Source organism: Beta vulgaris, chromosome 2, assembly GCF_026745355.1.
Source record: "Beta vulgaris subsp. vulgaris cultivar EL10 chromosome 2, EL10.2, whole genome shotgun sequence".
Classification (NCBI taxonomy): domain Eukaryota; kingdom Viridiplantae; phylum Streptophyta; class Magnoliopsida; order Caryophyllales; family Amaranthaceae; genus Beta; species Beta vulgaris.
In genome coordinates, this window is record NC_079203.1 from 17,259,353 (window position 1) to 17,283,924 (window position 24,572).

General features: G+C 36.3%; 1 protein-coding gene, 1 non-coding gene and 1 pseudogene across 2 annotated transcripts; 1 reads left to right on the plus strand and 2 right to left on the minus strand.

Moving 5' to 3' along the window:
- Nucleotides 1–1,121: 1,121 nt before the first annotated feature.
- Nucleotides 1,122–2,928, plus strand: LOC104887343 (uncharacterized). Its single transcript, XM_048638462.1, has 2 exons — nucleotides 1,122–1,908; nucleotides 2,018–2,928. Exons 1-2 carry the CDS (start codon nucleotides 1,122–1,124, stop codon nucleotides 2,926–2,928), a joined length of 1,698 nt encoding a protein of 565 aa, XP_048494419.1.
- Nucleotides 1,506–1,612, minus strand: LOC125495399 (small nucleolar RNA R71). Its single transcript, XR_007272036.1, has one exon. It is a non-coding gene; the product is annotated as a small nucleolar RNA R71 (small nucleolar RNA).
- An 18,776-nt stretch (nucleotides 2,929–21,704) lies between the features above and the next one.
- Nucleotides 21,705–21,819, minus strand: LOC125495305 (small nucleolar RNA R71; annotated as a pseudogene).
- Nucleotides 21,820–24,572: the final 2,753 nt, after the last annotated feature.

Sequence of the window (24,572 nt, forward strand, 5' to 3'; positions counted from 1 at the left end):
TGATTTATTTTTATTGCAATTTGATAATTTTGGTTTGATTTCGTATAATTGATTTGGCCAGTTGATTATATGTTTAAGGTATTGGATTAGTAGCGGGAGTGAACTTTCAATATCAGTTCGTGGAATTATCAAACGTCAAGTAGTATAATTTTAGGAATAGTTATACACTTGGGGTGATTATTTATATGAATTTCTTGTTCGTAATGAGTTTATGGTAATTTTTACGACCACGGAAGTAGGCGTAAAGTTATTATAAATATATTTTCTACCTTGGAAGAGGAGATAATATAAATTAGGAAATTCGATCATTGCAATACAATAGTCTTTAACCCAACAATTACTTTAATTTCATTGTAGAAAGTAATTGGCGAAATCTAAGTCCTGGAACTGTTTCTCATATTTGATTCTTACCCATTAGTGTTAGAATTAGTATAGTTCTTATTTTATTAGTCTAGTTTATCACCAACAATAACTATTTTTGGATCGTCTAGATAATATTAGTATCTCTTAATTTGGTAGTTGACTATAGACCTCCTTGTGGGAAACGATATCTTGCTTACTCTATATTTACTTTAATTGACCCGTACTCTTGTGGTATTTTAAGGTACATTTAGGACCGACCCAGTTTTTGGCGCCGTTGTCGGGGAGGCAATAGTTCAATATCATACTAGAGAGATTTTTAATATTAGTTTAGACTTTTACTTCTTGTTAACACTTGTTTTATTTTCCTTTAAAATACTATTTTTTTTTATTTCCTCTCATAAACAATTTGTTAGAGCTATCTTTGTGTTCTTGAGTTATTAGTATCAATTTTTTTTATTAACTAGTTTCTTTGTCGAATCACTAGGAGTTGTGTTTCTTAATTTTTTAGCATAGAAGTTGCTGCATATTTGGTGATTTTTCTTTCTTTGTGCTTATAGAATTATTAAGTTAAGTTCAATATTCCTGATATTTATTAGTGTATGCCACGTACTAATTGTGCTTTGGTTTCTTTTGATCCTGAGATTGAAAAAATAGCGCGTGCACTAAGGAAACAGAAGAGGTTAGAGAAAATACAAGAGCTGCCAGATTTTGATTTGGAGTAGATCTTCTCTGAAGAATCTGACAATAAGCCATTAGATATGGGGTATAACAACAACGAAAAGCCACTACGTGACTACGCAATGCCGAATGCTAGTGGAGCATCTTCAAGTATTGTAAGGCCTACTATTTCTGCTAATAATTTTGAGCTTCGCCCTGCTTTAATTCAAATAATTCAGCAAGACCAATTTAGTGGCCTAGATAATGAAGACCCTAATGAACATATAACCACTTTTCTTGAAAAATGCGATACTGTTAAGTTAAATGGAGTGACTGACGATGTTATTCGACTTGGTTTGTTTCCGTTTTCACTTAAAGATAAAGCTAAAATGTGGTTAAAATCTAATCCACCTAATTCATTTACAACATGGGCTACATTATATCAAGCTTTTCTTAGTACATATTTTCCTCCGGGAAAAACTGCTAAGTTTAGAAATAATATAACTACTTTTGCTCAATGTGATGGGGAGTCTTTATATGAAGCATGGGAAAGGTTTAAAGATTTACAACGTAAATGTCCTCCTCATGGTGTTCCTGATTGGTTACTAGTGCCAACTTTTTATAATGGTCTGAATGAATCTGTTAGAATCACTATAGATGCTGTCGCAGGAGGTGTAATAATGGGTAAAACTACTGAAGTAGCTAATAGGTTACTTGAAGAAATGGCTTCTAATAATTATCATTGGTCTAATAATAGGGGTAAACCAAAGAATGCTGCTGGTATGTATGAAGTAGAAGGAATTAACATGTTAAATGCAAAAGTTGACAACTTAGTTAATTTGTTTACTAAAATGAGTAATGTCAATTCTATGTCTACTACTATGCCATGTAATTTGTGTGGAGGTGCTCAAACTGCTGAATGTGGAGCAAGCTCAATATGTTTATAATTTTAATAAGCACCCACAAAATGATCCCTATTCTAATACTTATAATCCAGGCTGGAGAAACCACCCTAATTTCTCTTGGAGGAATACAGGCCAACAAAATGTTAATGTTAATTCACAACATTGCCCTGGCTTCCATCAAAAACAACCCCAACAAGAAATTAGACCATCTTGGGAACTAGCTATTGAAAAATTAGCTAATGCTACTTCTGAAAGAATTGAAAAGTTGGAAACAAAAGTTGATCAAATTGCTATTTCTAATAGAAATGTAGAACTTCAACTTGGAAAATTAGCTAATGCCATCAATTCTAGAAGTCAAGGAGTTTTGCCTAGTAAAACTGAAGTTAATCCTAAACAACACTATAACGCTGTCACTCTTAGAAATGGCAAGGAGTTAAGTAGCATAAAAAGTACGATTAAAGAAAATGAGGTGGCCAATGAAAGTGAAAAAGAGAAAGAGAATTATGAAGCTGAAAAAGATCCTGAATCGACACCTCTTCCCCCAGTGACACCTTATGTTCCCCCTATTCCTTTTCCACAAAGACTTAAACAAACTAAATCAGATAGTGAATTTCATAAATTCTTGAAAATGTTTAAGCAATTGCATATTAACATTCCTTTTATTGATGCTTTAATGCAAATTCCTTCTTATTCTAAGTTTCTTAAAGAAATTATGTCTAAAAAGAAGAAGTTGGAAAAATATGAAACCATTGCTTTGAGTGAGGAATGTAGTGCTGTGATTCAGAAAAAGCTTCCTCCTAAACTGAAAGACCCAGGAAGTTTTTCCATTCCTTGCACTATAGGTGATAATAAATTTTCTAAAGCCTTGTGTGATTTAGGTGCAAGTGTCTCTCTTATGCCTTTATCTATTTGCAAGAAGTTAGGATTGCATAATATAAAATCTACTACTGTATCTTTGCAACTTGCCAATAGATCTATCAAATATCCAATAGGAATACTATAAAATATGCTAATTAAAGTCGATAAATTTATTATTTCTGTTGATTTTATTATTCTTGATATGGATGAGGATATAGAGGTACCTATTATTTTAGGTAAACCATTCTTGGCTACCACTAGAGCTATTATAGATGTTAAGAATGGTATTTTAACGTTTGAAATTGGTGAAGAGAAAGTTTACTTCAATATATTCAATTCTCCTAAAAACAATTCACAACGTGATCTTGTTTGTAAAGTTGATACAATTGAAGATATGACTAAGAAAAAACATGTAACTGATGCTACTAATGATCTACTTGAAGTGTGTTTGAGTAAAACAGGTACTACTCCTAAGCATAAGAAAGAAAAGGTAAGAAAAGTTTTTCCTCCAATCAAGGAATGTTTTTCATGGAGGAAAAAGGGTGAATTCAAAACAAAAGGTAAGTCTCCTTTCATAACTAAGACGACCACTAAAGGAGCGACTAACTCCTCATTTGATCCTGGTTAAACGGAACTTGATGGAAGTCAAGCTATAGACTCTAAACAAGCGCTTCTTGGGAGGCAACCCAAGCACTTTTAGTTGTTTCTTTACATATTTTGCTTTTATTTTACGCTCCATCTGCTGTTACACAAAATTTTGCAGGTTGTAGGTTTATTATTTTTTTTTGGTAAGTAAACAAGTATATTGATGCAGCACTCCATACAACCTATCTTCCCAAGTTGGGAAAAGAAACTCAGGCCATAAACAGCCCCTACTTACAGATTAGCTAACCAAGCCCTATCTCTGTCACTCCACTTGGTGGACTGACACATGTTGCTCCTGTAATGTACTATACATTGTATCTCCTTATATACATTTTCTATTCTATTGACTCTTAGATGCCATAATGCATCATTTCGAGCCCTCCATATCTGGTATACTACAGCAGCCAGCACTGAGTATAGAACCTGCCTTCTCATTTTTGTGCCATTGTAGCTTCTTCTAATCCATTGCATCCATTGCTGAAGTGTTTTGTTATGTGCTATTATTCCAAGCCAGCCACAAAGCTTAGTCAATAGTTGCTTGCTAAATTCACACAGGAAGAATAAGTGCTCATGAGTTTCAACTTCAATTCCACATAGGCAGCATAGATTGTCAGTACTGACACCATACTTGTATAGCCTATCCTTGGTTCTGAGCTTATTCTGGATACAGATCCATGTAATAAACCTGTGTTTAGGAAGAGACATCCTATTCCAAACACCAGTAGCCCAATGGACTCTGCTAGAATCCTCCATCAGCATGTCATAAACATTACTGATAACATATTTGTGATCAGCTCTCCATGTCCTCATTGCAATCTGCTGCATTTGATCCTTCACCTTGCATAAACATTTCAGGATCCAACTGGCACTTGCTGGTGCTTTGTAGTCCCACCAGCTGCCATCTTTAATATATATTGAGTGTACCCACTTTACCCATAACTCCTCTTTTTTACACCCAATATGCCACACAAGCTTGCCAACTGCTGCTTTATTCCACACATTGATATTCCTGAAACTCAGACCTCCATACTTCTTTTGTGTACAAACAGTGGACCATTTAATGTGGCCACTCTTCCCACCCACTGCATTTCCACACCAAAGATAATTTCTGCATATTTCATTCACTCTATTCAGGATAGCCTTGGGCAAAATAAAGATTTGTGCCCAATAACTATGTAAGCTCATCAAGACAGCATTCACCAACTGAGCTCTTCCTGCAAAAGACAAGTTTCTAGTGCTCCACCATCTGATTTTAAGCACCATTTTTTCAATCAGCTTCTCACAATCAGCTATCTTTAGCTTCTTAGTGCTTATAGGTACCCCAAGGTACTTAAAAGGAAGTTCTTCTTTAACAAACCCTGAAAAACTTGCTATTCTGTTAACTTCACTCTCCTCTATTGCTGAGCAATACAAGGATGATTTGTGTTTATTTGCTTGTAATCCAGAAGACTCAGTAAATAACTTCAACCCTTGCATCATGAGGTAAGCAGATTTAGCTTCTCCTTTGCAAAAGAGGATTAAATCATCTGCAAAGCATAGATGATTTATCTTCAGATCAGCACAGCCCTTAAAGTATTTGAAATCTGGTTGCTCTCCTATATAGTCAAGGATCCTTGACAAATAATCCATGCATAGTACAAAGAGCATGGGAGACATAGGGTCACCCTGTCTTAACCCCCTTTTTGCTTCAAAGAAACCTTCTGCACTACCATTCATCAAAAGTGTAAATTTTGGAGTTGTTATACAAGCCATGACACACTTGATGAACTGAAGAGGAAAATTCAAAGCCTCCAGGAGCTCTTTGACAAATGTCCACTCAACAGAATCATATGCCTTTTTTAAATCAATCTTCATCATCAGACCCTTCACTTGGTTACTTTTATTGCCAAATCTTTTAACCAAGTCTTGGCACAGGAGGATATTGCTTATGATATTCCTTCCATTAATGAATGCACTCTGTGTATGTGACACTATTTCTGGTAAGATCTTCCCAAGCTGTGTGCAAATTAGCTTAGTGATGATCTTATAGAGTATAGAGCAGCAAGCAATAGGTCTGTAGTCACCTACATCTGCAGGGCTTGAACTCTTTGGTATCAATGTGATGGCAGTCACATTAATTTCTTTTAGAATCTTCCCATTCCTGAAAAAATCTTGCACAGCTTCCACAATGTCTCTCCCAACTATATCCCAGCTCTTCTTATAGAAGCAGCTTGAATACCCATCTAACCCAGGCGCCTTATCATCAGGAATAGAAAAGAGAGCAGCCTTGACTTCCTCACTGTTAAACTTCATGTTGAGAGCTTGCTGTTGTCTACTATCCAGAACTTTCCCTTTTGCAATTATGCTAGGTTCTATCTTCCTGGTAGCACTATTGCTCCCCAATAGACCTTGATAAAATTCTAGAAAAGCCTCCACAACTTCCCCAGAATTTGCAGCCCAAGTTCCATCTATTCTTCTTATTGTATTTATTCTATTCTGCATTCTTCTTTGTTTAATACTCTGATGGAAAGCTCTAGTATTATCATCACCCTCAGTTAACCATCTCAGCTTTGCTTTCTGACTAAGGAACGCACTGTAATGCTTGTGAGCTGCATTATAGTCCTTCCTTGCTTCATGCTCTTTATGTCTCAACTCAAGATCATGAGGATTGAGCTGTAATTCTTTCTGCCAGTGCGTCATATTGTGATAAGCTTGAGTATGCTTGACTGAAACAGGTTGTAGGTTTATATGCTAATAATAACAGTTGGACATGAAGCAAAGTTGTTATCATGCGATTGCATTTGTGCCCTGTGCAACCACTATATAATCTAGCTTCTTTCTTCCAAATCAGAGTCATCCCCACTTCAAAGAACTCAACCGGAATACGGTCACTGCTTCACTCACTCATCTGGTGCCATACCACAGGCCACATCTTCGACAGCCATTCTGTATTTTATTCAGACCGTGAACCAGATGCTCCCACTCTGTTGCTGCGATTACTGTTTGCTACTGCACAAGAACTTCCTGCATCATACACCAGGTTGTGTCTTTCCATCTTTTAGTATTCTGATTCAGTTTTCCCTTCCTGTGAATTTAGTTTGATTTCCCAACATTGCGGACAATGTTTATAATAAGTGTGGGGGAGAGGCTTGAGCCTAAATTTTTTGAATTATCGCTTTATGATGTGATACATAGCGCTGGGAATAGCTGAAGTACAGGTTTAAGAAACAACTTTCTGATTTGCTGTTTTGGATATGTTTATTTTATAGGGGAGGTTCTGTCAAAATTTGCATAGACTATCATATTAATATGCACATACTACAATTGTTGTCTAACATTGACTTCAAGGCAATTCTATTGGTAAAACTCGACTGAAATGAAAACAAAATGAGTTTTTGAAAATGAACTTTCTTACGTTTTCCATTTTGTTGCAAGTTAAAGGGTATTTTTGAACTGATATGGAGAATTGCATAGTATCGTTGTGTAAGTGTTTGGCAAGTGGTAAGAATGATTATTCATGATTTGATTGTGATTTACTTTATGGACATCTATAACCATTGTGAGATCCTTTTGAGCCTTTTAGTAGACTAAAATAATTGTATTAGTCTCTATTTTTTTTATGAGAGTGTGTTAGTTCCTGGTGAAGTATAAACTCTTGAATTTGCATTGGTTTCTTCGAGACTACATTGAAACATGAGCATATATTAAAATGATAAAGGCATTTGTTTTTGTTGAACCACATTTAGCCTAAGCCACCTACATTATCATATCTCTTTCTAAAGCCCCTCGGAGCCTTAAGCCTATTTCTTTTGTTTAAACCACATTACAAGCTTATTTCCTAAACACATGACTTTTACCTAATCTTTGAGCTAGTGGAATATATGACATGATTTAAATGGGGTTGTACGTCATACTTCTATGTGTGGGTTATTATATTAGTTTCCAACTATAATTTTTCTCAAAGGAAAATATCAAAATGAAATGAAAAATATGAAGGAAGAAAAGAAATGACAAAATATGAAAAGAAGAAGAAAAAAGAAAGAAAAGGTTGATATTGAGAATGAAAATGAGTTCGGAAAAGTTTATTATTAGATATATGACAAACATTTGAGTAGTTGGAGTTTTGACTGTGACCATTACAATTGGCCTTGTTAGAGATTGTGTACTCCACTAGTCTTAAAGATTTTGTGCACCAAATACTAAATACTTCCTACCCTTTACCCGAGCCTTACATTACAACCTTACTAAAGTCCTTTTGATTTTTTATGCTCTATGTCTTCTTAGTGGTGGAGAATTGAACGATATGCAAATTAAAGATAATATATTTTCATTTCGAGTCGACCTTGTAGTGTTGAGTGATAATTATTATACCCTAAACACATGAGTGATTATAATATTTTATTTTTATTTGCACAACTAAAGTGAGGGTTCACCAAGTTAATTGCTCAATTACTCAATTCTTGAATATGGTTGTGGTAAGACTGAATGGAAACACTAATACATGAAGTACTATGCTTTTTGAAGAGTTAGTTGGTCTCTGGCTCATTCCTTGTGACGTCTAAAGAATATTTTCGAACTAAAATTATTTTGATAAATCATATTTTTGGTGTTTGTGAAAACTTTCAGTTGAGTTACGGCTACTTATAATAGGATTTGCCTGAAAAGTCAGTCAATTGGAAAGTTAAAATTTATAATGACAAATAGATGCTAGTATTTATTCCTAGTTTGCTTGAGGACTAGCAAACCTTAAGTGTGGGGGAGTTGATAAGTATCTATTTTACGTATATTTTATTCACTTCTATTATTACTTTTGGGTTAAAATACGAGACTTGTGATATATTTTTATCTTATATTTTGACATTGGCAGAATTAAACTATTTTGGTAACAAAGTTGATTATTAATATATGAAATTCACTCTCTTTGTGAATACTATATTTTAGAGCCATTGATCTATTACTATATATGTGTGTTGTAGGTATAATTTGCAAAAGAAAAGGGAAAGAAATTAGCACAACAGCAAAGAAGCCTACTAAATGATGGAGTTGGGCAAATTACTAAAACAAAAAGAAAAGGAAACATGGTGCTGGGCCGAGAAAGAACAAGGCAGCCACAAGAGGGGTTTATGGGTTTTAGAAAACCCACTACAACAATCAAAAGGAATCCTACGGAAGACTAAAAGAGGAGGAGGCGGCATTGTGAAATCACGCAGCATTGAGGGAGAAGACAGAACACAGCAGACTACGAAGAAGAAAAAGGACGAAGAAAACCAGAAGCAGCAACGCAGAGAGACGAGATCAGATGCGAGATGCCAGCGCGGGAGCAAGGGCGTTTCATCTGATTCTTCATACGAATCTGGAGTTTCTTTATCTCTTCTCTTCGTTTATCTTATTGAATTCTGTTAATTACTATGTTAAATTTCAGATTTTTATTCTCAATTGTTTGGGTTGATTTAGTTTTTATGTCTAGCTAAATTTCTATATTCTAGGACTAGATGTAGTCTTTTAGTTTTTTAGTCAATGAGTTGAACTAAGTTGTTTGGATTGATATATTTTTATTGCAATTTGATAATTTTGGTTTGATTTCGTATAATTGATTTGGCCAGTTGATTATATGTTTAAGGTATTGGATTAGTAGCGGGAGCGAACATTCAATATTAGTTCGTGGAATTATCAAACGTCAAGTAGTATAATTTTAGGAATAGTTATACACTTGGGGTGATTATTTATATGAATTTCTTGCTCGTAATGAGTTTATGGTAATGTTTACGACCACGGAAGTAGGCGTAAAGTTATTATAAATATACGTTTTCTACCTTGGAAGAGGAGATAATATAAATTAGGAAATTCGATCATTGCAATACAATAGTCTTTAACCCAGCAATTAGTTTAATTTCATTGTAGAAAGTAATTGGCGAAATCTAAGTCCTGGAACTGTTTCTCATATTTGATTCTTACCAATTAGTGTTAGAATTAGTATAGTTCTTATTTTATTAGTCTAGTTTATCACCAACAATCACTATTTTCGGATCGTCTAGATAATATTAGTATCTCTTAATTTGGTAGTTGACTATAGACCTCCTTGTGGGAAACGATATCTTGCTTAATCTATATTTACTTTAATTGACCCGTACACTTGCGGTATTTTAAGGTACATTTAGGACCGACCAACATTACAGGGCACCATAATTGAAGGTGCCTAAGATCGTAGTTATCCCACATTGGAAGTCGAGGAGAACGAAGACTTCTTTAAATAGAGGTCGGCACCTTAACCTAATAGAGGCATTTTGGGTAGGACTAAGGTTCTGCACAAAATCATAACCTTGTGGGCTAGGGCCCTGATGTTATGATTTTATATAAAGTTTTTGCCCCTTACTTATATGTTAAAAGCGATGCTTATGGTTATCTTAGGAGTCATTTTATACTAACTTTCTCCATTTAGTTGTGGTTTGCTGTTTTGTGTAGAATTGCAGGTTTTAGGGAATTATTCCCTATTTTCTTCTATTATATGATCCTTACAATAGATGGGAGAGGTTTAATGCTAAGTCTCGAGGTTCCGAGGACATTTTCCAGGACCCTTGACCAAAAGAAAAGCTGAAGACTTGGCACATGGAGCCAAGAAACGAGGAAATACACCAGGCCCAATCAAATTGGGTGGTTTACCCCGATTGAGAGCCACAAAGATACATATAACTTTGTTGTGGGCCCGATCGGGCGATCACGCCATGTCGCAAAATTGTTGTTGACGCCCAATCGGGCGGTTCGGCCTGATCAAGTCGGGCGCCCATGAATATTCTGCTGCGCACATTGTTGAGGTAGGCGGCCCGATGACATCGGGCAGGTCGGCCCGATTGTATCGGGCGCCTATGTTTTTATGTTGCTTCCTGTTCTTTGAGCCCACTTGCATCGAGCATAGTTGGCCTGATCGGGCAGTGACCCGACACGCGCGTTTAATAATTCTGGGCTACTTTTTAAAACTTTTTGCTATTTGTTTTAGGACTTGTATAAATAGCCAAATTGGAATTTCTATTATTCATCTTGGTTTTTACATTAGCTTTCATTGTTTTCTCGAGAGTGATTTAAGAACCCTAGTTTATTGCTTTTTGCTATCAATTCAAGATCAAACCTTTGGATTATTAACAAGTTCAATACAATTCTTCAATTCGGTAATATTTATTTATTACTTTCCCTATTGTTAATTAGATTACTTTCCTAGCTATTTGCAATGTTTCAAAGTATGAGTTTTTGTATTGATTTTGTTATTGTTTTCATAATTATGAGTGAGTAGTTCTATTTCTAGGATTGTGGGGATCTATGTATGCAATGAGGGATTGATATATTAGTCTAATTGCCCTGTATTTCAATTGTTTCCTGTGGTTTAATCGTTCATGCTAGATTTATAAGTTAGGCATGATTTATATTTCTAATATCGCAATACTAAATTTGCTTCGAGAGGAGAGATGCCATATATGTTTTCAATCATTAGACAAAGTGACCCTTAACCATGCGAGAGCGGCTAGGTGATCTTTGAGGGAGGTAATGTTCGAGAAAAACTACATGTGCCCTAGATAAATTGATTTATTATGTGGTTGTTATTCGTCCCTGATTTCCCGAGTTTTATGCATAGTGATCCATATTCCTAGTTCTTTATTAATTGATTTATACCTTCGTGTTTAATTCTGTTATTTGCTTAGTTTAGTAATACAACCATCTTCATATGATTTTGTTAGTATAATATTAGAGTTTAGATATCATAATATAACTTTCTCCCTGTTGATTCGATTCCGACTTCCCTAACTACAAGTTAGTGGACCTTAGGTTATTTTTTATTAGGTGATACGACTTTACCCTCTCAAATTTTGGCGCCGTTGTGGGGGAGACGGTTTAATTTTATTTTGTCTGAATTATAGTATTACACTAACCTCTACTATGAAGAACACATGTTCTTTGGAGCATCTTACGTTTGTTTTAGTGTTTTTGGTGTATGAGCAGGAAATTGAAATTCCCAAATCTCATTCCATTTGATTTGGAGATTGAAAAGAATGCTTGTAGAATCAGAAAGAAAACTAAGCAAGCAAAGTTGTATGTAGGGACACCCTCCCAAAAGACACCTTCTCCACCATCTTCACTGTTATTTCACTATTTTGATAATGACATATAATTAATGTTTTATTAGTTTAATTCGGTTTTTAGGTTCCTTATTAGAAGTAACTTGTTTATGTCTTAGTTCTAGTTCTCTAGTTTGTTTTGTTTTATTTATTTTATTTGTCTAGTTTTAATATGGATAAATGTTCTTAAGGTTCACAAATGAAATGGTAAATATTTTATGAAGGTTTGATTAAGTATTTAATCAAGTTTAAAATTATTTATTATTTACTTGTGTTATCCGATTTATATTATGGTGATAACTAATGAAATATATGAAGATTCCATAATATCTTGTTTAGTGAAATGTATGCGCAGCATTGATATTTTCCTAGAAATATGGAGCCGCCAAACATTAACCTAAGCAACAGCGCCAACCAAGTGAACGTTGAGGTAGTTCCTAGAATTAAGGAACCACAACAACCTAACTATATGTAAGGTGTGTGATAATGGAGAAGTGGCTGAGATCATGGAGAAGATCGTGGAAGCCCAACAAACTAAACTGCCAACGGATAGATTACAACGGACAAAATGGAGAAGTGGCTAAGAGGACGTGTGTTCATGGAGAAGAACATGGAGAAGTTCGTGGAGAAGAAATCAAGTAAATAGGTCTCTACAAATAGATGTTTGTAATGATCTCTTAGAATAACTTTTAGAATTTTTATGTAATATTCTTAGTGAAAGTTTGCTCGATTTTTCTTCTTCTTAGACATTAATGTATTATAGATTGGGGTTGAGAGAATCAAAATCTGTAATCATTCTTGAGAGAAAGAGAAAAAGAAAGAGAGAGAGAAGACTTCGAGTGAAGTTAAGGGAGAAGTCAACTGTTCAAGGGGAACAGGCTGACTCGGAACAAGTTCCTAGAGGAACAGAGTTGATCCAAGTTTAGGTTGTACAAAAGAGAGTCTTTTGGCTTAAAAGTGATTAAATAGAATTAAGTCAAAATCCCTAGTGGTCAAGGTTTTTCTTCCTATTGGGCCTAGGAAGTTTTCCTTGTAAAAATCTCGTGCTCCTAGTTCTTTCTTTTATTTCCGCAAAAAGTTTGAAAATCTCTCCAACTACAATTCACCCCCCCTCTTGTAGTTGCTTAAGTGTTTGTCCAAGACTAACAATTGGTATCAGAGCCTAGTTTCTCCAAAATCAGTTAACACTGAGGAGCTAGTTCTTGGAAACGATGAACACATCAGGAGAAAGATTGCAAGAAGGTTACTCAACTCAGCGTCCACCCATGTCTAATGGCAAGTATTACCCATACTTGAAGAACCGTTTGGAAATCTTCATCAAGGCCGAAAACTATCAAGTTTGGAGAGTAAGAGAGATTGGTGACTTCGAAGTCACAGAGAAAAATGAAAAAGGTGAAGACATCCCTAAACCTCTCTCCAAATTTGATAAAGATGACTTCGACAAAAGGAGATGAACAACTTGGCGAAGAAAATTCTTCACTGTGGTCTTGGTCCCCACGAACACAATCGAATCATGGGATGCAAGTCAGCCAAGCAAATGTGGGAACTTCTTCAAGTTACTCATGAAGGAACAAGCGAAGTCAAGCGATCGAAGATTGACATGCTCATGCACAAATATGAGCTATTTCAAATGAAACCTAAGGAATCTGTTCAAGAGATGCTCACAAGATTCTCCAACATCATAAATGAGTTGAATCTCTAGGAAAGATCATCAACCCCGAGGAACAAGTACGTAAAGTTCTACAAAGTCTTCCTCGGGATGAAAAATGGATGGCAAAGGTCACTGCCTTGCTCGAAACTAAAGATTTCACCACATTCAATATCGAGCAACTTTCCGGTTCCTTGTTAACTCATGAAATCCATCTAGGAACTCATGAAGTTGACTCAAATAGACCTAAGGCCTTGGCTCTCAAGTCCGATGATCTGGAGGATTCAGATATTGATGATGAAGAAGCAGCACTAATCATGAAGAGATTCAAAAAGTTCTTCAGCAAGAACTACAAAGGGAAGAACTTGAAAAAGCCTGGAAAGTTAAGCTGTCAAAAGTGTGGAAGTCCAGATCACTTCATAAAAGAATGCCCTCTCTGGGAAAATGAAAAAGGCAAAAGCAAGTACAAGGAAAAGGGAAAGGAACAACAAAAACCTTTCTCAAAAGTTGATATGAGAAGAGCCATGGAAGCTGCCTGGGGAGAATCCGACTCAGACAAAGAGCAGGAACAACCAGAAGAGGAGACAGCACACTTATGTCTCATGGCAAAAACAGACGAAGAAGAAGACTTGCCAGACAACAAGGTACGCATAAATGTTATAGAAGAAGAGTTAAAAGAACTTTCAAAGAATCAACTAATAAAACTATTTTTGGAAACCTTAGATGACTACAAGGCAATTTGTGTTAGAGAAGAAAATTTAGAAAAAGCCTTGGAAGTCACCAAAGGACATTCAAATTGGTTTAATGCAAACATTGAAGAAAGATTCTTTGAAGTATTTGATGAAAACCGACGTATTCGAGAAGCTTTTAAAAATGCTAAAAATGAAAACTATTTCTTGAATATGGAAATAGCTGAATTGAAACTATTTGTTCCTGAAGGAACCAGTTCCTCTATAAATACAAGATCCGAGTTCGAAAAATTAAAATTTGAACATGAAAAAGTTTTGAGTAAATATCTTGTACTTAAAGAGAAAATGGAAGCTTCAAGAACAACTCTTCCTGGTCCAGCAAGTTGGATACAAAAATATAAAAATGAAGGAAGAAGTGGGCTATGTTTCAATCACAAGAAGAAAAACAAAATGAAAAAAATATGTTGATCTTCCAAGCAGCCGAATATGCTCTTACTGTGGGAATAGTGGACACTTAGTGTCTGATTGTTCCTCCAGAGAAGAACATATTGAAATGAATACCCACTTAATCAAACAAGTCTGGAAAGCTAAGAGAAATATTAGCCCAACAGAGGAACCCAAGTCAAACTGGGTTCCTACCACTGACTGATTGCTTTGATGCAGGCTAAAGTGAGGGGGAACAACATGTGGTACCTCGACAGCGGTTGTTCTAAACACATGACAGGAGATAAAGAGAAATTCCTCTCGATTTCAGCCTTTGATGGAGGAACTGTGACCTTTGGAGACAATCTTACAGGTAACATAGTTGCAATCGGGAAGGTAGGAAATTCTAAGTCACATTCCATAGACAATGTATTTTTAGTCGAGGGTTTAAAACATAATCTGCTTAGTATTTCTCAATTTTGCGACAAAGGGAACAGTGTAAATTTTACTGATGAACATTGTATAGTAAGCAATACAGGAACAGGTACCAAAATCCTAGAAGGAACAAGGAAAGGAAACACCTATGTAGTTGATCTCAACCTTGTTCCTAGGAACAACCTAACATGTTTAAGTGCCGTTGATAATGAACCACTTCTTTGGCAGAAAAGATGTGGTCATGCAAGCATGACATTACTCCAGAAGCTAAGTAGTAAGGACTTGGTGATTGGATTACCAACTATCAAAGTCTCAAACCATGAAGTTTTTGGACCCTGTGCCAAAGGTAAACAAGTTAGATCCTCGTTCAAGTCAAAGAAAATGGTAAGCTCACAAAGTCCCCTTGAATTGATTCATATGGACTTGTGTGGCCCTGTTCGAATCCAAAGTCGATCTAGTAAGAGATATGTACTTGTAATAGTTGATGATTTTTCAAGGTACACTTGGGTTATTTTTCTTCATAGCAAAGATGAAACATTTGATGAATTTGTTAACTTTGCTTAAAGAACTCAAAGAATAAGCGGTTTTAAGATTAAGCACATGCGTTCTGATCATGGTAGAGAGTTTGAAAACTCAAAATTTGATGAGTTTTGCAGGCATGAAGGTCTCGATCATAACTTCTCAGCTCCTAGAACCCCACAACAAAACGGCATGGTTGAACGGAAGAATCGCACTTTGGAGGACATGGCAAGAACGATGATAATAGCAAGCAATCTTCCGAAGAATTTCTGGGCCGAAGCAGTGAATACGGCATGCTATATTATCAATAGAGTCATGCTAAGACCTATCATCTTAAAGACCCCTTATGAGCTACTTAAAGGAAGAAAACCCAATGTCTCATACTTTAGAGTCTTTGGTTGTAAATGCTTTGTACATAATAATGGTAAAGACAATTTAGGAAAGTTTGATGCTAGAAGCGATGAGGCTGTTTTTATTGGATACGCCTTAAGTAGTAAGCCATATAGAGTTTACAACAAACGAACAATGTGTGTTGAGGAAAGCATCCCTGTCATTTTCGATGAAACTTAAGTAGTAAGCCATATAGAGTTTACAACAAACGAACAATGTGTGTTGAGGAAAGCATCTCTGTCATTTTCGATGAAACTAACTCTCTGCAGGAACCAAGTCATGAAAATGACTTTGAAATAGGACTGACTCGTATTAAGGAGTCAGTAAACATTGATGAGGAACTAACACCTGCAGGTAACGATAAAAAGCATATTTTTGAAGAAGAGATAACAGTTCCTGATCCTGTTATACGGGAGGAACAGGCACCAGAAATTCATCCAGAAGACGAGACGAATGAAGCTCCTCAAATTGGAGGAGCAGATATAAGAAGAATTGAACCAAGACCTTGGAAACACTTAAAATCCCATCCATTGGATTTAATAGTAAGTGATATTGAAGAGGGAACTCAAACGAGATCCCAATTGAAAAATTTATGTGCTTTCCATGCCTTTTTGTCTATGACAGAACCACGAGATCACAATGATGCCCTACTGGAGTCTGACTGGATAAACGCCATGTAAGAGAAACTGAATGAGTTCCAGAGGAACAAGGTCTGGCACCTAGAGACCAAACCTAAGAACCAAAAGGTAATTAGGCTAAAATCGGTCTTCAGGAACAAGCTAGATGAGTATGGAACAGTCATAAGAAACAAAGCCAGACTCGTAGCCAAAGGTTACAATCAACAAGAAGGTATTGATTTTTATGAAACCTTTGCCCCTGTAGCAAGAATAGAGGCAATAAGAATTTTGATTGCCTTTGCATCATTCATGGGTTTTAGGTTGTATCAGATGGACGTCAAATGTGGCTTTTCTAATGGATATTTGATTGAAGACGTCTATGTGGAACAACCTCTTGGTTTTGAAAACCCGGATCTTCCAAACCATGTCTATAAGCTAGATAAAGCTCTTTATGGGCTTAAGCAAGCTCCTAGATCATGGTATGAAAGACTTTCAAAATTCTTACTTTTGAATGATTTTATAAGAGGCAAAGTTGATAGGACCATGTTCCATCGATCCAAAGGAACAGACATCCTAGTGGTTTAGATTTATGTGGATGATATAATTTTTGGTGCAACTAACGAATCTCTTTGTAAAGAATTTGTTGAGTTAATGCGTAGTGAATTTGAAATGAGTATGATGGGAGAATTAAACTTCTTTCTTGGCTTGCAAATCAAGCAAACTGAGAGAGGAACAATGATCCATCAACAAAAATACGTAAAAGAGTTATTGAAAAAATATGGAATGGATCAAGCAAAAACAAACCATACTCCTATAGGAACAGGTACAAGGTTAGATGAGGATCAAAGTGGTAAGTCCGTAGATCAGAAACTCTATAGAGGTATGATTGGTTCCTTACTCTATCTAACTGCAAGTAGGCCTGATATATCCTTTAGTGTTGGATTATGTGCAAGATTCCAATCAAATCCTAAGAAATCCCATATGACAGCTATTAAAAGGATTCTTAGATATTTGAAAGGAAGTGATGATATTTGCTTGTTCTATCCTCGAAGTGACATCTTTGATCTTGTAAGCTATTCCAATGCTGACTATGCTGGAGACTTGATGAATCGCAAAAGCACATCTGGTATTGTCCAGTTCCTAGGATCAAGCTTGGTTTCTTGGAGCTCAAAGAAACAAAATACCATTGCTCTTTCCACAGCAGAAGCTGAATACGTGGCTGCTGCTGCATGTTGTTCTCATGTATTGTGGATCAAGCAACATGTACGTGACTTTGGCATAAAATTCAAGTTTGTTCCTATATTTTGTGACAACACTAGTGCTATTTGTATTTCGAAGGATCCAGTTCATCACTCTAGAGTCAAACATATACACATTAGACATCATTTCCTAAAAGACAATGTAGAGAAAGGGTTAGTCAAAGTTGATTTATGTCCTACTGAAAATCAAATAGCTGACATATTGACTAAACCTCTATCTAAGGACAGGTTTGAAAAGATACGCTTGGAACTAGGAATGATAAAGATCGTTTAAATGTGCACATGATATGGTTTCCCCCAAATTGTTTCTTACTAAGTATGTACTGCAATCTTCATGAATTAATTTTCATACACCTAGGGTCAAGTATAAGGACTCACATATGTCTCTGAATATTACCCTGAGTGTCCTTGCACATATTTGGTGTGCTTGTAGTTTGTATATTATGGACCGAAAATTTTATCATATGCAAGAGTAAATATTTTTTCAAAATTTCCTTGTTTCTTTTTCTTTTCGCACCTTCCGTCCAAAAATTAAACACATCACTTTGAATTATGCCCAAAATTAAGCGTTCAATTAATCTAGAGTTAAGAGGAGTAACTTCATTAATTTCCTTCCGAAAACCCATAAACCGCTTCCTTAAACCAATCCTTCCACTTCTTTTCACACGGCATCATGATTACTTTATAAACCTAACACATCAAATCACCGACCCTTCACTATTTCTCACACATCAACTCAAGTCTCTCTCTCTCTTTCTCCTAATTCTCATCTTTAATCTCACAAAATCTCTGTCAACATGTCTTCCAAAACTCAAACCTCTGATGCACATGCAAAATTACCGAAAGAGAAACCTCCATCTTCTGAAGAAGAAAGTGCTCAAGAATCCTCCAAGAATGACGCAGATTCTTCTGGGTCAAAAACGGCATCTTCTTCACCAATTTCTCTCTCCCCGAAAAAGGAAGATGATGATCATGAAATTGAAAGCGAACAAGAACAAGAACTTGCTATACCTACAAAAAGAGGTAAGAAAACAAATTCTTCACAATTTCTTGTGGGTTTTTGTGTAGACATTGCATGGTGCAAAAAGTCTAAATGGAATGAGTTGTTGAAAATTTTAAAATTTCAGAAGTGGTTGAAAATTGTTAGCATAGATGAGGGTCTTTATGAAAAGGAGATGAAAGAATTTTGTTATGGGTTTGCAATAACAGAGGGTGTGTGTGTGTCGCTTGTTAATGGGTCAGTTGTTAGTTTGTTACAATCACTGAGAAGAAACTTGGGGACTGGTTTGATATTCCGAATGAGGGTTATAAGGATCAAAAGGAGTTGTCTCCATTTCATAAGCTGCTCTTTCAGTTTGTTTGGCGTTTTATTTTACCTCGCTCTTCCAAAAGAACCCAGGCAAGCCTAATGGATCTTTCCATTATGTATTGCCTTGCTGGAAACATCAAAATCAACCTTCCCTCACTGATCATAGCCCATCTCTCTCACTGCATTACCCACAACATCAAACTAACATTTGATGAATTTCTGTCCTATGTATTCAAACAATGCAAGGTTAAACTCCCCTCCAGCCCCTCCTTTTCTCTTGAGCCTGAAAATTATCTTACAAAAGTAACTTTATCAAGACTAAGTTTGAGGTTGGTAAATGGGAAGCTAGAGTGTGAGAGAGAAGAAACTCCGGTTAAGGTTGAGGTAGGGAGTAAAAGAAAGTTGGATGAAGAAGGGGTTGCCAGTGGGTCTGTCAGAAAAAGCCAACGGTTGGCTGGGTCCAAGTTCCAGAAGAAACAAGATCAAGGTGAAACTATCTTTATTCACCTAGATTCTGATCATGTTCCTTCTACTGCCGTGGATTTCCCTTTACTTTCTACAACTGGACTTAACAAGATGCTCCGGGAGATTCAGGATTCTTTGACCCTCCTACACACCAAGATCAATGCAATTGAAGCTACTGTTCATGTTCTCGACTCTCAGCAGCAGGATCAACTACTTGCACTCAAGAATGCTGATACTGGGATCAGGAACAAGGTGGATGGTGTGCTTTCCAAGATAGATTCGGTGGTATCCTCTCTCTTCAAACGAACCAAATCCTAACTTCTCTTATCTTTGGCTACTTTGAACGATTTTTTTGGGGCAGTAATTATTAAACACTCTTTTGGATTCTACTTTTTATGTCCTTCTGAGACATATGAAGTACCTTTAATATTTTCTTTGCTTTCTTCATTTTCTTTCTCATTACTCTGCATATTGATTGATTTTTGTTGTCCCTAATACTTCTTTCTGCTTACCTATTATGCTTGTGTGTTTGGATGGCTAATATTATGAGATATCTGTTTGAGCAACTTGCTTGGTGCCTAGACTGTTGACTCTCTAGTGCTGCAGGTACAACATTTGGTTTTGATAATGACAAAGGGGGAAGAGATACAGTGTGTACACAAAAACAAAATTTTTATCATAGTTCCTTCTATATTCTGCTTGTCTCTGTTCCTACCTATGTTGTTTTTGTTCCCAGTCTGTAACGTTGTTTACACTAGGTTAGTTTGTGTAGTTTATTTTCTTCTTTCTTGGAGTTGCTTTTCAAAAAAAAACAAAAAAAAACCTTTAAGTTTTTTTTAATTAATTGTCATAATCAAAAAGAGGGAATATTGTTATTTCACTATTTTGATAATGACATATAATTAATTTATTAGTTTAATTCGGTTTTTAGGTTCCTTGTTAGAAGTAACTTGTTTATGTCTTAGTTCTAGTTCTCTAGTTTGTTTTGTTTTATTTATTTTATTTGTCTAGTTTTAATACGGATAAATGTTCTTAAGGTTCACAAATAAAATGGTAAATATTTTATGAAGGTTTGATTAAGTATTTAATCAAGTTTAAAATTATTTATTATTTACTTGTGTTATCCGATTTATATTATGGTGATAACTAATGAAATATATGAAGATTCCATAATATCTTGTTTAGTGAAATGTATGCGCAACATTAATATTTTCCTAGAAATATGGAGCCGCCAAACATTAACCTAAGCAACAGCGCCAACCAAGTGAACGTTGAGGTAGTTCCTAGAATTAAGGAACCACAACAACCTAACTATATGTAAGGCATACGATAATGGAGAAGTGGCTGAGATCATGGAGAAGATCGTGGAAGCCCATCAAACTAAACTGCCAACGGATAGATTACAACGGACAAAATGGAGAAGTGGCTAGGAGGACGTGTGTTCATGGAGAAGAACATGGAGAAGAAATCAAGTAAATAGGTCTCTACAAATAGATGTTTGTAATGATCTCTTAGAATAACTTTCAGAATTTTTATGTAATATTCTTAGTGAAAGTTTGCTCGGTTTTTCTTCTTCTTAGACATTGATGTATTATAGATTGGGTTGAGAGAATCAAAATCTGTAATCATTCTTGAGAGAAACAGAGAAAGAGAAAGAGAAGAGAGAAAGAGAGAAGACTTCGAGTGAAGTCAAGGGAGAATTTAACTGTTCAGGGGGAACAGGCTGATTGGGAACAAGTTCTTAGAGGAACAGAGTTGGTCCAAGTTTAGGTTGTACAAAATAGAGTCTTTTGGCCTAAAAGTGATTAAAGAGAATTGAGTCAAAATCCCTAGTGGTCAAGGTTTTTCTTCCTATTGGGCCTAGGAAGTTTTCTTTGTAAAAATCTTGTGTCCCTAGTTCTTTCTTTATTCGTGCAATTAGTACCTTCTTACTTATTCATTCTTTTATTTTCGCAAAAAGTTTGAAAATCTCTCCAACTACAATTCACCCCCCCCCCCTCTTGTAGTTGCTTAAGTGTTTGTCCAAGACTAACATTCACCACAAAGAGAATTCCCCATCTCACCTATTACTCTCAAAATAGGTGAGAATGTTACACAAACCTTCAGGGACTATGCACAACAACCTCCTTATAATATGCCCACTGGGGTACGGATGCCTACTATCGCTGATACGAATTTTGAGATCAAGTATCATGTTATGAATATGGTTCAGAATAATCAGTTTGCTGGGTTACCATATGAAGACCCGAATCAGCGATTTTTACAATGTTGTGCTACTCGGAAACAAGCGGGTGTTACTGTTGATGAGATGAAACTCATCTTATTTGGCTTCTCTCTGCACGACAAAGCTCTATTTTGGTATAATAAGCTGCCTTCCACCATCACAACCTGGGCAGAACTATAAAAGATTTTTTTCATCAAGTGGTACCCTTACCAAAAGACTGCAGATATGCGACATGCCATAGTGACTTTCACCCAAGATCCTGGTGAGTCCTTGTATGAAGCTTGGGAGTGGTTCAAGGATCTGCAACGTCTTTGTCCTCATCATGGTTTTGACCAGTGGTATTTGTGTAAGATTTTCTACAATAGAGTTGATGCAGATACAAAGCGGGTAAGTAATGGAGCATCTGCGGGTTCTTCATGGATAAGGCCATTGATGAAGGGTATGAACTTCTGGAGAAACTAGCATGTAATCAAGCATCTACTATTCGTTCCTCTATGAAAAAGGGAGGTAAACTTGATGTTGAAGCCATTTCCTTACTGTTAGGGCAACTAGTTGCTCTAACCCATAAGATCGATTCTTTGAAGTTAGGTAATGACTCCTCCCATATGAGTGTTAACGCGATGGCTAGTGCTTCTAATTACAATGTTCTTACTTGTGATGTTTTTAGTCACAACCCAAGAATCAGTTTAACCCATATTCTAACACTTACAATCCAGGGTTGAGAAATCATCCGAACCTTTCATATAGGAGCAATAATGTATTGAATCCTCAACCTCAACAACCATATGTGCCTAAAATAAGGTTCAACCATATCAATCTCAACAACAAGCTCCTCCTGGCTTCTAGAGAAATCAAGCTCCTCAACAACCTCCTCCTACTGCCGACCCAACCATAACAGAGTTGAAGAGCATGATGTTTCATAGGCAGACAGGTTTTAATGCTTTTAAAGCCGACACAAAAGCTCAACTGGAAAATTTGGGTACACATAACAAGATGTTGGAGACTCAACTAGCTTAGTGGGCTAGTTCTTTTGCTAGTAGGCCATCCGGGTCATTACCTTCACAACCAATGCAACTAAGAGATACTACCAATGCCATCACTCTTAGGAGTAGAACATAATATCATGGTCCAACAATGCCTAAGGATGATCCGGTTGAGCCATAACTAAATCATTTTTACGAAATTAATTAATTAAAAAGGACGAATTTACAGCAATTAAACATAAACAAAATAAATTAAAATTCGAAAAAAACCAGATCTGCAAACTAAATTAAAGAACAAATATTGTACAAACAAAAAAAATTAGATTATAGAGATTAAAAACGAATTTCATTATATTATATACGAATTACAAAGAGGAACAAACGAAATAAAAAATCGATAAAATGATGTCGGTTCGTGATAAAAAAATCGAAAAAAATGGAGATGAAAATATCTGGTGAAGATGATGTCTTTGATTCGACGATGAGTTCGACATTCGTAGTTTGTCCTTTCGACGATGAATTCGACGTTCGTAGTTTGTCCTTTCGATGAAGGATTCGACAATGAACAACGACGAATTCGAGGATGAATGACGACGGATTCGACGATGACCAACGATGAACAACGATGAATTCGACGAGAAGGTGATGAAGTTAGTGCATTGTTGTTGTGTTTGTTGAGGGTGTCGTGGGTTTCAGAGAGATGAGGGAAGAGCAGATATGAGGATCAGAGAGAGGAGGGATTAGGGTTGAGTGTTGAGTAAGGAGAGAGAGAGGAGGGCGATGTGGGTTTGAGAGAGAGGAGGGATTAGGGTTGAGTGAGGAGAGAGAGAGGGCGCATAAGGGAAATAGGATGGGTTGTAAGGGAAAGAAATGGGCGACGAGAGTACTGGGCCAAGCTTACATTTTTTTTAAGAAAAATGAGATAATTTGATGCGTGCCTAGGAACCGCATCAGATTTCAATAAAACCGCATCAGTTTTTTAATCTGATGGGGTCTACATTAGTACCGCATCAGATTTTTCTCCCAGCTTTCCTTCCCATTTCTTATTTGATTTTCTGATGTGATATTGCAAAAATTGATCTGTTACTAAGTCACATATAAGGTTTTCTCCACTAGTGCCACCTTTAAATGCCCTTATGGTACTTTGCTTATCGAAGGATGCCATTTGGACTATGCAATGCCCCCGCCACTTTCCAACGTTGTATGATGGCTATATTTTCTGAGTTCATTGAGTCCATTATGGAAGTGTTTATGGATGACTTTAGCGTGTATGGAATTTATTTTGATGCATGTCTGATAAATCTGGCTAAAGTTTTGAAATTATGTGAAGATGTCAACCTTGTACTAAACTAGGAGAAGTGCCACTTCATGGTTACTGAAGAAGTGGTACTTGGTCATATTATCTCTGAATGAGGCATCCAGGTGGATAAAGCAAAAATTCAAGTAATTGAGCAATCACCCCCTCTTGTGAATGTCAAAGGAGTTCGAGGCTTTATTGGTCATGCGGGTTTTTATCGCCGCTTTATGAAGGACTTCTCTAAAATTGTTAAACCACTTACTCAGTTGCTCCTCAAGGATGCCCCGTCCATCTATACTGGTGAGTGTCTTGTGTCTTTCAACAGGATCAAGTAAGCTTTGATTACTGCTCCTATCATTCGATCTCATGATTGAACCCTTCCATTCGAGATTATGTGAGATGTTAGCGACTATGCTATGGGAGTTGTACTTGGTTAGAGGAAGGACAACTCCCTTCATGCAATATATATGCTAGCAAGACACTAGATAAAGCTGAAGTTAACTATGCCATAACAGAGAAAGAGCTTCTAGTTGTGGTATATGCATTGAACAAGTTCAGGCCATATTTGCTCGGGTCTAAGGTCATTGTTTATACCGATCATGCTGCATTTAAGTACCTCCTAGCCAAAAAGGAGGCAAAACCTAGACTCATTTCGGAGGACTTTACTGCTCCAAGAATTCCATTTAGATATCAGAGATGAAAATGGAGCACAAAATGTAGTGGCTGATCACTTGTCCAAATTACAGTATGAGGATATGGAAGAGGGTCTACCCATTGATGACTCTTATCCTGATGATAAGCT